Source organism: Anolis sagrei, chromosome 11 (genome assembly GCF_037176765.1).
Source record: "Anolis sagrei isolate rAnoSag1 chromosome 11, rAnoSag1.mat, whole genome shotgun sequence".
Classification (NCBI taxonomy): domain Eukaryota; kingdom Metazoa; phylum Chordata; class Lepidosauria; order Squamata; family Dactyloidae; genus Anolis; species Anolis sagrei.
The window spans coordinates 8914726-8930929 of record NC_090031.1 but is presented as its reverse complement, the minus strand read 5'-3'; the positions used below and the strand labels follow the sequence as shown (position 1 = coordinate 8930929).

Below are 16204 nucleotides of genomic sequence, written 5' to 3'. Positions count from 1 at the left end.
ATGTGGAGAAGAGCAAACCACAGACCACTTACTACAATGCCGCCTGAGCCCTGACACATGCACAATGGAGGACCTTCTCGCAGGGACACCAAAGGCACTCCAAATGACTAGCTTCTGGTCAAAGGACATTTAGCATAATGCCAAGGTTTTAACTTTGTGGTTTTGTATACATTATAACTATATTCTCAATTTGCTAATGACACAAAAAAAACAAATATATTTAAATAAGGCTATCAAAACTTTTGCTACATTGAAACCCTGTGTTAATTCCCCATTTTCTTAGCATGTCAGCTTCCCAACTTATTGAAATGCTTTACTGTCAAAAACAGCATGCTAACAAAGGCAAAGTATATGTAAAACATTGGACTTTAAGGGGGGGGGGGCTCAAGACCTTGCAAAACAACAACTCCCCAGTATTCTGTAGCATTGAGCCATGGTAGTTTGAATGGGGCTGAACTGCATTGATTCTACTATCTAGATCAGTGTTTCTCAACCTTCCTAAGGCCGCGACCCTTTAATACAGTTCCTCATGTTGTGGTGACCCCCAACCATAACATTATTTTCATTGTTACTCATAACTGTAATTTTGCTACTGTTACGAATCTTCATGTAAATATCTAATATAAAGGATGTATTTTCATTCATTGGACCAAATGTGATGCCCAAATGTGAGTACTGGTGGGGTTGGGGGGATTGATTTTGTCATTTGGGAGTTGTAGTTGCTGGGATTTATAGTTCACCTACAATCAAAGAGCATTCTGAACTCCACCAACGATGGAATTAAACCAATCTTGGTACACAGAACTCCCACGACCAACAGAAAATATTGGAAGGGTTTGGTGAGCATTGCTCTTGAGTTTTGGAGTTGTAGTTCACCTACATTCAGAGAACACTGTGGACTCAAACCATGATGGATCTGGACCAAACTTGGCATGAATACTCAATATGCCAGATGTAAACACTGGTGGAGTTTGGGGAAAATAAACCTTGATATCTGGGAGTTGTAGTTGCTGGGATTTATAGTTCACCTACAATGAAAGAGCATTTTGAACCCCACCAAAGACAGAGAACCCCCACGACTAACAGAAAATACGATGTTTTCTGATGGTCTTTGGCGACCCCTCTGATACCCCCTCATGACCCCCCAGGGGTCCCGACCCCCAAGTTGAGAAATGCTGATCTAGAAGCACCCTGAGGCTCAGAAACCAAAACCCTGGAAGCGACTTCAGTGCAAAGTTGATAGGCTCTTTTAACTATGTTGAGCTGTCCAAACCCAAAGCAATGAAAAACAGAAAATAAAAAAGAAATATGACACAAAAGATTTGCATCAACGACAACCTTGCGGTGCCCTTAGCCATGAGTCCCAGGGTGTTGTTGTTCTCTTACTTAACTGCCTCTCAGAGAATGGGATGCAAAGCCTTGGCCTTGCATTCTCTCAGTGGGATTTGGCAATTATAACACAATTAATTGCCTTTTGCAATTATAACACAATTAATTGCCAGATACACACCAAATATTTGCAGGAGGTAGAGAGCAAGATTACATTGATGCTTTGGACAAACATCAAGGAACCTGAAGGTGCATCTACACTGTAGAATGAATGCCATTTGATACTACTTTCACTGTCATGGCTCATTGCTATAACATCATGGGAGTTGTAGTTTTACAAGCTCTTCAGTGCTCCCTGCCAAAGAGTCCTACAAATTCCAGGATTCCATAGTGATGTCAAACTGCATTAATTCTGCAATGTAGATGTCTCCAAGGGGTTTGGGATGCTTTACTGTCATCAGTCCCTCATTCTTCTATTCAAATACCCTTTCCTCCTTTTTGTCCCTATTCTCAGTCACTATTCTTCTTAATGCTTTTGGCTACACTTCCCATTCATCATCTCTAACCTTAACCGTTAGCCAAGCAGGTTGTAGCAGATGGGAGATGTAGTCCAAAAGGTATACGTTCCAAACATGTTTCAATATCCTTTCATAACAAAGGGTGCAACTTGACTCAAAGCAGTTCGGCACCACCTTCACTGCCATGGCTCAATACTATAAGATCATGGGAGTTGTAGTTTGACAAGCTCTCTCTGCCAAATAGATCTGGGGCCTCATCAAGTTACAATTCCCCTGATTCCACAACATTGAGCCATGACAGTTCAAATGGTGCCAAACAGCATCCACTCTACAGTGTTGAAGCACCCTTGGTCCTTGGCCGAACTAGTCACCCCAGGATTCTTATTTATTTATTTATTTATTTACAGCATTCTTATCCCGCCTTTCTCAGCCTGAAGGTGACTCAAGATTGGCAACAATTTGATGCCACAAACATACATATCAATTAAAAATCTAATATCCCTAGGGAGGGAGTTCCACAGCCAAGAAGCCACCACTGAAAAGGCCCTGTCTCTCGTCCCCGCCAAATGCATGTGTGAGAAAGGTGGAATCAAGAGCAGGGCCTCCCCAGCTGATCTTAAGGGCCCTAGGTGGTTCATAAGGAGAAATACGTTTGGACAGGTAGGCTGGGCCGGAAGAGAGATGAAGCCATGAGAGAGATGCTCCAACTGGGTCAAATCAAATAAGGCCTTCAAAGTTCTCCAAGCTATTTGGAGAACCACATATCCCTTTATGAGCCCAAAGAAGTCAGAGGGACCTTTCACACAGCCATATAACCCAAAATATCAAGGCAGAATTACCAATATCTGCTTTGAACTGGGTTATTTGAGTCCACATTGTCATATATCTGAGTTCAAAGCAGATAATGTGGGATTTTATCCAGTTGTGTGGAAGGGGCCATAGATGATATGCAAAGAGGGCTGCTGTATGTCGGAAATTACTTGAAGGCACACAACAACAACAACAACAACAACAACAACAACGATAACAACAACAACAACGGAGAGTACTGCTCATCCATCATACTAAATTGTCCATAACAATGCTATGGCAGTTGATGGTTAAGCCGACTAGTATTTTCACAACAACAACAACGGGGAGTACTGCTCATCCATCATACTAAATTATCCATAACAATGCTATGGCAGTTGATGGTTAGGCCAACTAGTATTCTCACAACAACAAAAACAACAACAACGGGAAGTACTGTTCATCCGTCATAATAAATTGTCCATAACAATGCTATGGCAGTGAATGGTTAGGCCAACTAGTATTCTCACAACAACAACAACAACAACAACAACAACGGGAAGTACTGTTCATCCATAATACTAAAGTGTCCATAACAATGCTATGGCAGTGAATGGTTAGGCCAACTAGTATTCTCACAACAACAATGGGAGGTACTGTTCATCCATCATACTAAATTATCCATAACAATGCTATGGCAGTGGTTAGGCCAACTAGTATTCTCATAACAACAACAACGCGAAGTACTGTTCATCCATCATACTAAGTTGTCCATAACAATGCTATGGCAGTGGATGGTTAGGCCAACTAGTATCTCACAACAACAACAACTACTACTACTACTACTGCTCTTCATCCATCATACTAAAGTGTCCATAACAATGCTGTGGCAGCAGATGGTTAGGCTAACTAGTATTCTCACAACAACAACAGGAAGTACTGTTCATCCATCATACTAAAGTGTCCATAACAATGCTGTGGCAGCAGATGGTTAGGCTAAGTAGTATTCTCACAACAACAACAACAACAACAGGAAGTACTGATCATCCATCATACTAAAGTGTCCATAACAATGCTATGGCAGTCGATGGTTAGGCCAACTAGTATTCTCACAACAACAACAACAACAACGGGAAGTACTGTTCATCCATCATACTAAAGCGTCCATAACAATGCTATGACAGTGGATGGTTAGGCTAACTAGTATTCTCACAACAACAACGGGAAGTACTGTTCATCATACTAAAGTGTCCATAACAATGCTGTGGCAGTGAATGGTTAGACTAACCAGTATTCTCACAACAACAACAACAATGGGAAGTACTGTCCATCCATCATACTAAAGCATCCATAACAATGCTATGGCAGTGGATGGTTAGGCTAACTAGTATTCTCACAACAACAACAGGAAGTACTGTTCATCCATCATACTAAAGTGTCTGTAACAATGCTATGGCGGTGGATGGTTAGGCTAAATAGTATTCTCAAAACAACAACAACAACAACAATGGGGAGTACTGTCCATCCATCATACTAAAGTGTCCATAACAATGCTATGGCAGTGGATGGTTAGGCCAACTAGTATTTTTTCCAGGATACTGATTTCATTAACTTTGCTTTTATTCACTCTTAAAGGAAATTTGCAAACTTCTTCAAAACAGGAACAGTGAAGCACGCAAACTAGGAATGGGAGAGACTACGGAACCAATAGTCCCTCATTCCTACCAAGAGCCTCAATAGAGATCCCAAGCCGTCCTTTATTGTAAGAGAGGTCTCTTCCATGAGGTCTCTTCCAACTGTATATTTCTATGATTCTAGGTGACATGATGAGGGCCATGTATCAAAATGTGAGGGGAAGTCATAGTGAGGAGGGAGAAGCTTGTTTTCTGCTGCCCTGGAGACTAGGACACAATGGAACAATGGTTTCAAACTACAGTAAAGGAGATTTCACCTGAACATGAGGAAGAACTTCCTGACTGAGAGCTGTTTAGCAGTGGAACTCTGTCCCAGAGTGTGGTGGAGACTTTGAAACAGAGGTTGGATGGCCATCTGTTGGGGGTGCTTTGAATGTGATTTCCCTGCTTCTTGGCAGAATGGGTTTGGATTGGATGGCCCACGAGGTCTCCTCCAACTCTATGATTCTATGATCCTCTGCGAACCCAAATACCATTCACCAGAGAAGCCAACAAGTACCCAATCGACAGTCTTTTTTTGCCTTGGCTTGTAATTTATGCATTTGCTATTTGGAGATGGTGCGTACAACCCACTGCTTCTCCCCAGTTTCCAGATGAAATACAATAGGATTTCCCACTGCTTCTAGCCCACCTCCCTCCCTCCCTCCAAGTCCATGCTGACTCAGTTAAACAACTCATCCTCCCCTCCCCTTCCATTTTTTAATATCCTCTGTTTACAGCGACATTCTCAGCCAGGGAAAGAGCACACCGAGCAAAATATGCAGTACATCATTCATGGGCGAGACACGATTTGCAGCAAAGGTGGACTGACAACGCAGTTGGTGGAGAATGAAAGAAAGAGAAAGGCTCAGAGAGAAAAGAAGAGAAACACAAGGGGAGGGAAAGAAAGGCTCGCTTCTGGGGATCTGCAGTGCCGGGATCATCATCATTCAGGCATGATCTCACAGGGATCACACCAAAGCACATGCCAGGTTTCGAAGAACAGGCTGGGCTTCTCCCCCTTCTCTGATCTCCAATGCAACCACAAGGCGGGCGGATGGATGGATGCAGCATTTGGCTTTGTTTTCTCTCTCTGAACCTCCATCCTCGCAATGCACAAGACAGGCAGAGAGGAGGGAGAGACCCTCTATGAGAAGAGTCCATTTCCAACCTCTGTTTTGTCCCAAAAATGGTGCAGAGAAGAAGAGGATGGGGAAGGCTTTTGTGTTTTTGCTTCCCAGATAATAACATTATCATTTTGTCTCAGGATCTGGCATGTGTGGGTTGGACCGATTATCTCCACACGAAGTGGTTTGAATGTGCCCCAGACATAAACATGAGATACAAAACCGATACCAATTCTGCTCAAGGTGTAGGGTTCAACCCAAGAGGGAACCCGGGTCTCCAGATCCTTCCAGGCCCACAAACCAAGGGGGCCACTCCATCCCACGGCATGCAGACCTCTGTGGTACCTGTGTCCGGTTTCGCTGCCTAAGGAGCCCATCCTTCGGGCCGGCAACAGGGGGCTGACCCCCGGGACATCCTCGGTGGTGGCCAGCGGCGGGATGCTTTTCTGGTTTGCATTGCCATCCGACGGTGACTTCTTCAGCTTTGCCCTGGCCATCTCTTGCTATTCTTATTCTTCTTCTCCTTCTGATTTGGGGGAGAGCGAAGGAGTTCTGCCTCTCCTCCCACTCTGTGCTCTTCTTCCACTCATAGCAATAGCAACCCTTGGCTCTGAATGCAGTTGGGGCTCAGAAGAGCTGGAGGCATGTACCATCTCGCTTCCTTGCCCCCCCTGCAACACAGCCGCAAAGTGGAACAATCCTGATTTATAGTGAGGAGGGACATGCTATGAAGGCTGTGAATCAGGTGCCATGCAGCAGAACCAGGAGGAAATGAGCCGTAGGAAAGGATTTATGCCCCAGGTAGCAGCACATGCCATGCTCTGAGCCCTGAACGGAATAGAGACACAGGCCATTGCTCTGCAAAGTTCTATGGGAAGGAGCCCTTTTTCCTCCTGTCCATCACTACCATTCCCTATTTAAATATTAAAGAAGTATGCATAGTACATCAAAGCCTTGAAGTACTCCTGCAGGGGAGAAAACTATGGTAGACTTCCTTGCTTCTTTTTCCCTGGACACGATTTTGCCATTTGTGTCGTCATCCGTTGTTGTTGACCTTATTTGTTTTTAGTCTTGAAACAGTTCTTCTTTAGGCTGTATACTCTCACCCACCGTATTCAATGTGTATGCAGAACACATCATGCGATGTATGGGGTTAGATGAATCCAAGGCTGGAGTTAAAATTGCTGGAAGAAACATTAACAACCTTAGATATGCAGATGATACCACTTTGATGGCTGAAAGGCGAGGAGGAACTGAGCAGCCTTCTAACCCTGCGACAGAGTCACAATAAGTCAGAAATGACTAGAAAGCATACTTACTTACTTAGACAATCCCTCATAGACCGAGGATGATGATCCTTCAAGTGTAGTGTCTTGGTGGTGGATTTGTAGGTGACTGTGGAGCCGTATTCTTGATCTGCATGTTCTCCCGAAGTGAGGACATCAGTTTTCAGGTGGAAGGTGGTCCTGGTCAGAGTTGGCTTGATGAGCCTTCCTCTTGGCACGTTTCTCCCTTCGCCCTCCATTCGTGTCTCTTCAAATTCTGCAGTACTGCTGGTCACAGCTAACCTCCAGTTAAAGAATTCAAGGGCCAAAGCTTCCCAGTTCTCAGTGTCTATGCCACAGTTTTTAAGGTTGGCTTTAAGTCCATTTTTAAACCTCGTTTCCTGTCCACCAACATTATGTTTCCTGTTCTAGAGTTGGGAGTATAGTAACTGCTTAGGGAGACAGTGGTCGGGCATTCAACAATATGGCCGGTCCAGCGGAGTTGATGGTGGAGGAGCATCGCTTCAATGCTGGTGGTCTTTGCTTCTTCCAGCATGCTGACATTTGTCTGCCTGTCTTCCCAAGAGATTTGCATGATTTTTCGGAGGCAACACTGATGGAATCGTTCCAGGAGTTGAGTGTGACATCTGTAGACAGTCCACGTTTTGCAGGCATATAGCAGGGTTGGGAGGACAATGACTTTCTAAACAAGCAGCTTGGTATCTCTATGGATGTTCCTCTGCAATGCCCGAAATACACCTTAGTGGTGTAACATTAGAAAATGTTGACCATTTCCGCAACCCTGGCAGCCACCTCTCCACAAAAGTCAACATTGACACTGAAGTACAACACCGCTTGAGCTCTGCAAGTGCAGCATTGTCCCAAATGAAGCAGATACTGTTTGAGGATCAGGACATCCGTAGAGATACTTGAAAGCATACAACACTAGAATAGGGAGCCCAGAGCTTCTCTCTGCTCCAAGGCCATTCCCCAAAGGGGAATCCATGTCGCTTTGGTTGTTGCTATTCCCCTGATCTGTCTCTGTCCCTTTAAAAAAAGCACTGTCTGCTTTTGCTTTTCCATCACCAGCCTAAAAGTGTGACATGCAGCTAATTTCCAGGTGGCTCGTTTCTTGGATGACAAACCTAGTGTACTTGGCAACAAGGAAGAAGAGGCTGGGATGAGGCAAGCATGCAATCCTTCATTGGGGAGAAAGGCTTGCGGGAGCTGCGATGGGCTTCTTGAGAAGAGTTTTCATTGCCTAGGGAAACTTCCTTATCAAATACAAAGGAGTAAAGCATAGAGCTTTTTCTCTCCCCAGCACTGAATCCCCACAAAGAGAGACCTTAAAGGAAGGTCCTGCTCATCCCTATATCCAAGAGGGGTCCCTTCATCTGATCTTCCACAGGTTGGGCTATTTGCATCCTGTTACTCTCACACGGAGAATCACACATTCTCCAAAGCTTATCCAGAGATGGCATTTCGGTGGAACCTTTAAACAGCATGAGGCCTCCATTGTGGCACTAAATCAACCTTTGTTTGAGCCCCCGGTGGCCCCTTGTGCTGGCATGACTGATGACCAATAGGTCAGTGGTTCAAATCTGGGGAGAGCGGGTTGAGCTCCCCATGACAGCTCTAGCTTCCCATGCAGGGACATGAGAGAAGCCTCCCACAAGGATGGTAAAATCATCAAAAACATCTGGGTGTCCCCTAGGCAACGTTCTTGCAGACAGCCAATTCTCTCACACCAGAAGTGACATTCAGTTTCTCAAGTCACTCTTGACATGGGGAAAAACAAACCCCTTTATTTAGGAGTGCTTTGCAAATGGCCCACAGACAATGTGCATTTCTCCATCTTCCAAAGACGTGACGAGCAGAGTGCTGCAGGGTTTCGTCCTGGGACCGGTCCTGTTCAACGTCTTTATTAATGACTTAGATGAAGGGTTTGCCAGCCTTCCCAATGATCATGGACTCTCTGCCTGCATGTCTTGGACTTCAGTACATACTATCTCCCTCATGAACGTTCCTCAAAGACCTTTTAAAACATTGGACTTCAGGCTTCTTCATGAAAATTAATCCTCTTATTAAATATACTTGGGATGTGGGACAAAGATGGGGTTTTGTTGCTATGAAATGCTTATGATTTGAATGTATGTATCTTGCTATGAAATATTGCCTGCCCCTTTCCCTTTGCCCTTTGCCCTAGAAAATTGCGATCAGAGATTGCTCACTGCCTGAGGGAGGACCACCGCCTCTCTCGAAACTTGCTTGATTATTCAACATCTGCATGGACAATAACAAGTGAAATATCCTTTTGTTTGCTCTCGTCTGGCAGACAAGGAAGTTTCTTTGGACATCATGATTGCTTTACAAAGGGACGAGGCTAACCCCAGGGGGTCCCATCGCCCCGGCTCTGTTTGTTTCCTCCACAAGGCTCATCAAGGACACTCCTTACCAGATCTGGGACAGGAAAACCTTTCTTAATCCCATCACCTCCCATTCTGAATTTTGCCTATAAAAATGCCTGTAAACTCTGGTATACTTGTAGTGGAAATATCCCTACAGTGCATCCGATCTCAGCTGAATCGCTCATTAAACCTCGATGCCCCTTCTTCGCTTTGGCAAGAGTCTCATTTCAATTATTAATATTAAATAAAATTGCTGGAATCAGGCTTCTCTGAAGGCTTGCCAAGGTAGCGTTCCCTCTTTGGTGGGAACTAAGGGTCATCTCTCCTTGGAGTTGACCCCCCTAAAGTCTAATTCGACTTCAGCACGCTCTGCCCTGGAGTGTGGTGGAGGCTCTTCTTTGGACACTTTTAAACAGAGGCCGGATGGCCATCTGTCGGGGTGCTTTGAATTCAATTTTCCTGCTTCTTAACAGAGGGTTGGACTGGATGACCCATAAGGTCTCTTCCAACTCTATGATTCTGTGATTCTTGAAACTGCAGGACAAAACTCACTCCTCGGAGGGAAAGAGGAACCCTGTTCAGCTGTTACAAAATAAACATGCAAGAGATGGCATCCTATGAGTGGCATATGGAAGTGTAAGTCAATAGGAACTTTCTCTCAATGACCAAGATCACTTCCCCAGATTTTTGTATTATTGTTATAATTGGTTTAGAAGAGTCCTCATTGCATGTTTAATGCAGTCCAGTCCAGTCCCAGCCTTGGCTGGGATTGCTGTCAGAAGCAATGGCGCCGTGCCAGTGGAATTCTCCACGTAATAGTATTAAAGGCGTTCTGAAGAAACATGAGGCACAAACAAAGCAGCCTCAGCATGAACGGCCATGCTGGCAATTGGCCCCGTGGCACTGTGCCATTTTCAATCTTATATTACAATGTCTGCATTGATTGATTGATTGATTTAAAGCATTTATATTCTGTCCTTCTCACCTCGGAGGGGACTCAGGGTGGAGCACAACATACAAATGGCAAACATTCAATGCCGGACATAAATGCATGCATAAAACATTAAAAACATTTGTCTCAACATTGAAATGCACTGCTTAACCAGTAGTTCTCAATCTTCCTCATGCTGCGACCCCTTAATACAGTTCCTCATGTTGTGGTGACCCCCAATCATAAAATTATTGTACTTGCTACTTCATAACCGCAATTTTGCTACTGTTATGAATTGTAATGTAAATATCTGATATGCAGGATGTATTTTCATTCACTGGACTAAATTTGGCACAAATACCCAATATGCCCAAATTTGAATACTGGTGGGATTGGGGGGGGGGGGGGGTGATTTTGTCATTTGGGAGTTGTAGTTGCTGGGATTTATAGTTAACCTACAATCAAAGATCCAGAGAACACTGTGGACTCAAACTTGGGAGGAATACTCAATATGCCTAAATGTGAACACTGGTGGAGTTTGTGGAAAATAGACCTTGACATTTGGGAATCGTCGTTGCTGGGATTTATAGTTCACCTACAATCAAAGAGCGTTCTGAACCCCACCAATGATAGAATTGGGCCAAACTTCCCACATAGAACCCTCAGGACCAACAAAAATACTGTGTTTCCTGATAGTCTTTGGTGGCCCCTCTGACACCCCTTCATGACCCCCCAGGGGTCCTGACCCGCAGGTTGAGAAATGCTGGCTGAAACGGTCTTGATCAACCGCATTGAATCTAGTTGGCATGGTAAGGTTTTCTATCGCTGCTTTATTGCACTGTCCCAAAAGCTTGATCCCACAGCCAAGTTTTTACCATCCTTCTGAAAGACAGGAAGGGGGCTGATCTAATCTCATCAAGAAGGGAGTTCCATAGCTGAGGGGCAATAACTGAGAAGGCCCTGTCTCTCATCCCTGCCAACCACACCAGTGACAGTGGCAGGAGAGCAGCCTCCCCGGCGGATCCTAATTTTCTGGGATGGTTCATAGAGGGAGATGCGTTCGGACAGGTAAATTGGGCCGGGGCCATTTAGGACTTTATAGGCAGAGCTAAAAGGGTAGAGCAGGAGAGAAAGAAAGAAAGAAAGAAAGAAAGAAAGAAAGAAAGAGGGAGGGAGGGAGGGAGGGAGGGAGGGAGGGAGGGAGGGAGGGAGGAAGGAAGGAAGGAAGGAAGGAAGGAAGGAAGGAAGGAAGGAAGGAAGGAAGGAAGGAAGGAAGGATCCAAGAGAAGAAAGAAACGCCAGTGTCACCCCACTATAACTGCCATGGCTCAAAGCTAGGGAACCATGGGAGTTGGGGTTTTGCAAGGTCACTAACCTCCTCTGCTCAAGAGCTGGTGAAAAACTAGAACTCCCAGGGTCCCATTGCATTGAGCCATGGCAGTTAATGTTCTGTGAAACTGCATTAATTCAACAGCATAGATGAACTCTATTTTAAGGCCACTAACAGAAAGGCAGGATATATATAAATAAAAATATAAATAATAAATATAATCCTAATTCATAAATAATGCATGCCTCCAAAACAAAGGAGCTGCCAATCTCTCTAAGTCCTTTGGTTCTCTTCATGATGAAAACGTATGATTTGGTTGCAGGCCTGCTTCTACCAGGTCTATTGTGCAAATTCGCACCTGCATCCCCATTGCTTCCAGTGAATCTGAGCTGTAGCTCCAGAAACACGAAACTCTCTCTCTTCTAATCTCTTTTTTTCGAAATACTTGCTGACTCATTTCAAAGCATTAGCCTTGGAGATTTAGAATGTCTCAGCTCTCCACTCCCTTTTATTCAGCCAAGAGGGTTAAGCTGTCCCTCTTTCCCTGTAATCAGATAGAAAAGATGCTGCTTTACAGCCAAGTCAGATGAAGGAATTGGCTTTACCTTTGCCTTTTGTGCATTTTACAGCTAAGGGCATTCTCTTTCATTGGGCATCAAAGGCTGCAAAAGGTTTGCTTGTGGATGGATTTGTGCGCAAGCTTAGCAAGTTGAAGCAGAAGCTGGAGCTCAATGCTATGGGATCTTGGGATTTTTAGTTTGGCAAAGGCCCAGCTCTCTTTGCCAGGGAAAGCTCAAGGCCTCACAAAACTGAGATTGAATTTAGACTAGGACCGTGGATATGGAGGATCTGTGCCTGGCAAACACTTATGCTAAAGCCCACAGTTCCAGATTATATGCTAAAATAAATAAATGCACTAGAAAGATTGATAGATATGGGATCTTGGGATTTTTAGTTTGGCAAAAGCCCAGCCCTCTTTGCCAGGGAAAGCTCAAGGCCTCACAAAACTAAGATCGAATTTAGACTAGGACCACGGATATGGAGGATCTGTGCCTAGGAAATACTTATGCTAAAGCCCAGAGTTCCAGATGATATGCTAAAATTAATACGATAGCAAGATTGATAGTTATGGTAGATCAATATGCTAGAGAGAGAGAGAGATGCTATGCTATGCTATGCTATGCTATGCTATGCTATGCTATGCTATGCTTTGATGGATTGATAGATATGACACACCAGAAGCAACTTGCAGTTTCTCAAGTCGCTCCTGACACGACAAAAAAATTTAGATAGATAGATAGATAGATACAATAGAAAGATAGATCAATAGATAGGTACGATAGATGGATATGATAGATACTAGATAGGATAGATAGATAGATAGATAGATAGATAGATAGATAGATAGGATAAATATTACATATAGATAGATATGACAGATAGCTATGATAGGGGACGATAGATGGGTATGATAGATCAATGGTTCTCAAGCTGTGGGTCCCCAGATGTGCTGGCCTCTAACTCCCAAAAATCCTAACAGCTGGAACACTGTCTGGGATTTCTGGGAGTTGTAGGCCACAGGTTGAGAACCACTGTATAAATAAAAATGTAATGTTCGTTTGTGGGATTAACATAACTCAAAAACCACTGGATGAATTGCTGCCAAGTTTGGCCACAAGACACCTACTAACCCAAGGAGTGACCATCACTCAAAAAATTGATTTTGTCATTTGGGAGTTGTAGTTGCTGGGATTTATAGTTAACCTACAATCAAAGAGCATTCTGAACTCCACCAATGATGAGATTGAACAAAATGTGGCACACAGGATTCCCATGACCAACAGAAAACACTAGAAGGGTTTAGTGGGCATTGACCTTGAGTTTGGGAGTTGTAATGCACCTACATCCAGAGAGCACTGTGGACTCAAACAATTTTTTTTGTCGTGTCAGGAGCGACTTGAGAAACTGCAAGTTGTTTCTGGTGTGAAAGAATTTGCCGTCTGCAAGGACGTTGCCCAGGGGATGCCTGGATGTTTTGATGTTTTTACCATCCTTGTGGGAGGCTTCTCTCATGTCCCCACACGAGGTGCTGGAGCTGACAGAAGGAGCTCATTCGTGCTCTCCCCAGATGCGAACCTGCAACATGTCTATCTTCAGTCCTGCTGGCACAGGGGTTTAACTCAAACAATGATGGATCGGGACCAAACTTGGCAGGAATATTCCATATGCCCAAATATGAACACAGATGGAGTTGGAGGGAAATAGACCTTGACATTTGGGAGTTGTAGTTACTGGGATTTATAGTTTACCAACAATCAAAGAGCGTTCTGAACCCCACCAATGACAGAACTGGGGCAAACTTCCCACACAGAACCCCCATGACCAACAGGAAATACTTAAGGCCATCTAGTCCATCTCCATTCACTAGGGCAAGAAAATGTCATCAAAGCCCTCCTGACAGAGAGCCATGCAGCCATAGCTATAGATAGATATATATGATTCACACACACACATAGTATCCTAGATTTGAAAGGGACCCCTAAAGAAGGACAATTATATGTTGCAGGAGTAGGCAAATCAGACAACCTCCACATCAACACTGACAAAGAAACAGCAAGAAATACTGTTTACCACAGGCAGAAAGAAATTATATTAGAAACCAACACTTTCACATTAATTTATTTTCCAAGAACCAGACTGGGCCACAGCAACGCGTGGCAGGGAACGGCTAGTAGATAAATAAATTAGATAGATATGATAGAGAGAGATTGATAGGACTTGATTAGGCATTGCAGTTAGTTAAGCTGGATTTTGATCAATAGTATTCCATCAAATGTCGAATCCCAACCATCAGAACAATTTGAAATATTCAGTGGAATGATCAGGACATCACAAAAAGATCTTAAGATTTATCAGGCTCAGCTCAGGTTGAAAACTGTTATGATTATAACCAAGAGAAAGGAGGATCATGTAATGGTGCTTGAAATGCCTTGAAGCAAAGCCAAGGGACCAATACAGCAAATAAATACATCGCATCCTTCCAAAATGCCTTGAAGAAATTGAAAAACGACATAAAAAGGACTGTCGTGAAACAAAGCAAACAGTGTCTTTGTAAAACAACAACAAACCCACATCTATATTAAATGAACTAGAAATCTCAGGCTATTGATTTGTCATACAATATTAATGGCTTTTCTGTTTCTCTTGCTTTCTTTGCTTTGTGATAATCATTTAACTTCCTTCCCTTCATTTTTAATTGCTGCTTGGGAATGCAGAGGAAAATAAACACTTATTTTGTTCTTCTTAAATGTTAAAAGGTTTTTGACATTTCTATATTTATTGCTAATTTGGGTAACCGGTAGTGCCCGGGTTATTTGAAAAAAGCATTGTTTGTTTTGGGGTGTTAGGGAATGTCATGTAGTTAATTGGTGGCTCTATTTCTTAGAAAAAAGCCAGTCTTTGGTTTCATTTTTTATGAATGCTCCCATTAGAAAATACATAATCATCATCATCATCATCATCAACGACGACGACTCTGGCACAAACCAGTAAAGGTGGTCCCAGTGGTGATTGGCACACTGGGTGCAGTGCCTAAAGACCTTGGCCTGCACTTAAACACAATCGGCGCTGATAAAAGTACCATCTGCCAGCTGCAGAAGGCTACCTTTTACTGGGATCTGCACGCATTATTTGCCGATACATCACACAGTCCTAGACACTTGGGAAGTGTCTGATGTGTGATCCAATTCAACAGCCAGCAGAGTGTCTGCTTTGGACTCATCTTGTTGTGTTTCAAATAACAACAACAACAACAACAACAACACTTTATTTATATCCCACCCTTCTCACCCCAAAGGGGACTCAGGCCGGATCAGAGTACACATATATGGCAAACATTCAATGTCACTATGTATAGACAATACACAGACAGACAGGCCAGGAGGTGCCATGGAAGGTTGGGCTCGAGTCCAGGGGATGCTGTTGCTCTATCCTCTATGATGAAGGGCCGTCAGGACTTCCTCCTTCCTTCTGGTCACTCAGCATTTTCTGATCTTTCTTTATAGCATCGTAAAACACCTATTTAGCGGTACCTAATTTCTCTAATCACAGGTAAAGCTGTTTTCGAGTTGCTTAGGTAAACAATGAGCTAGGCTGACAGTTGGCAGCTCATTCCAATCCGAGGCTTCAAACTTGCAACCTTTTGGTCGATAGATCTTATAATTGCTGATTATTTACCAACTGTGCTAAACCTCCTGCCCAACGAAGTGGGTGAACTACAATTCCCAGAATCATGGGTCAATCCTCTCCAAACCAGGCCTTTATGCACAGTTGGTCATGTTGGGTCTGTGTGCACAGTTGGCCATGACAGGGGAACAAGTTGTCTTTGCTGCAAGAGTCAGCTTGTGGAAGTCAAGATCCAAAAGTCTCTGCATTACTTCATTTATATTTATTTACAGCTTTTATATTCCGCCCTTCTCACCCCGCAGGGGACTCAGGGCGGATTACAGTGTACACATATATGGCAAACATTCAATGCCAATTTTTGACATACAAACATATACAGACATACACAGAGGCTATTTAACTTTTTCTGGCTGCCGGGGAGCTGTTGCTTTCATCGTCCATCTGCAACGCTGATGAAGCACTTCCGCATTCCCGCATGCTTCCCAGCTGGAATGGTTTGCTGGAGTCTTCTTTATGGCCTCATAAATCAGTTAATTTAGCCTCCCCACACTTTTTAAGGTGGTACCTTGTTTTCCTATTTGATAGATGTAACTGTCTTTCGGGTTTCAAAGGTCGACAACAGGCTACACAAAATTGGTTGGAAACCCAC

The 16204-nt window shown here is 43.7% G+C and overlaps 1 protein-coding gene across 7 annotated transcripts in view; it reads right to left on the bottom strand.

The window, feature by feature from the left end:
- KCNT1 (potassium sodium-activated channel subfamily T member 1) overlaps nucleotides 1-16204 on the bottom strand; it is a 132977-nt gene that overhangs the window by 66949 nt on the left and 49824 nt on the right. For 2 of the 7 annotated variants that reach the window (XM_060757351.2, XM_060757352.2), the window contains exon 1: nucleotides 5782-6178. The exons of 4 other annotated variants lie outside the window; for them this stretch is intronic. In XM_060757351.2, the coding sequence (XP_060613334.2) occupies nucleotides 5782-5933 (152 nt within the window). In that variant the 5' untranslated portion in view covers nucleotides 5934-6178. Of the gene's footprint in view, nucleotides 1-5781; nucleotides 6180-16204 lie in introns of those variants that run through there. One more of the 7 variants, XM_060757355.2, reaches the window with a different exon arrangement.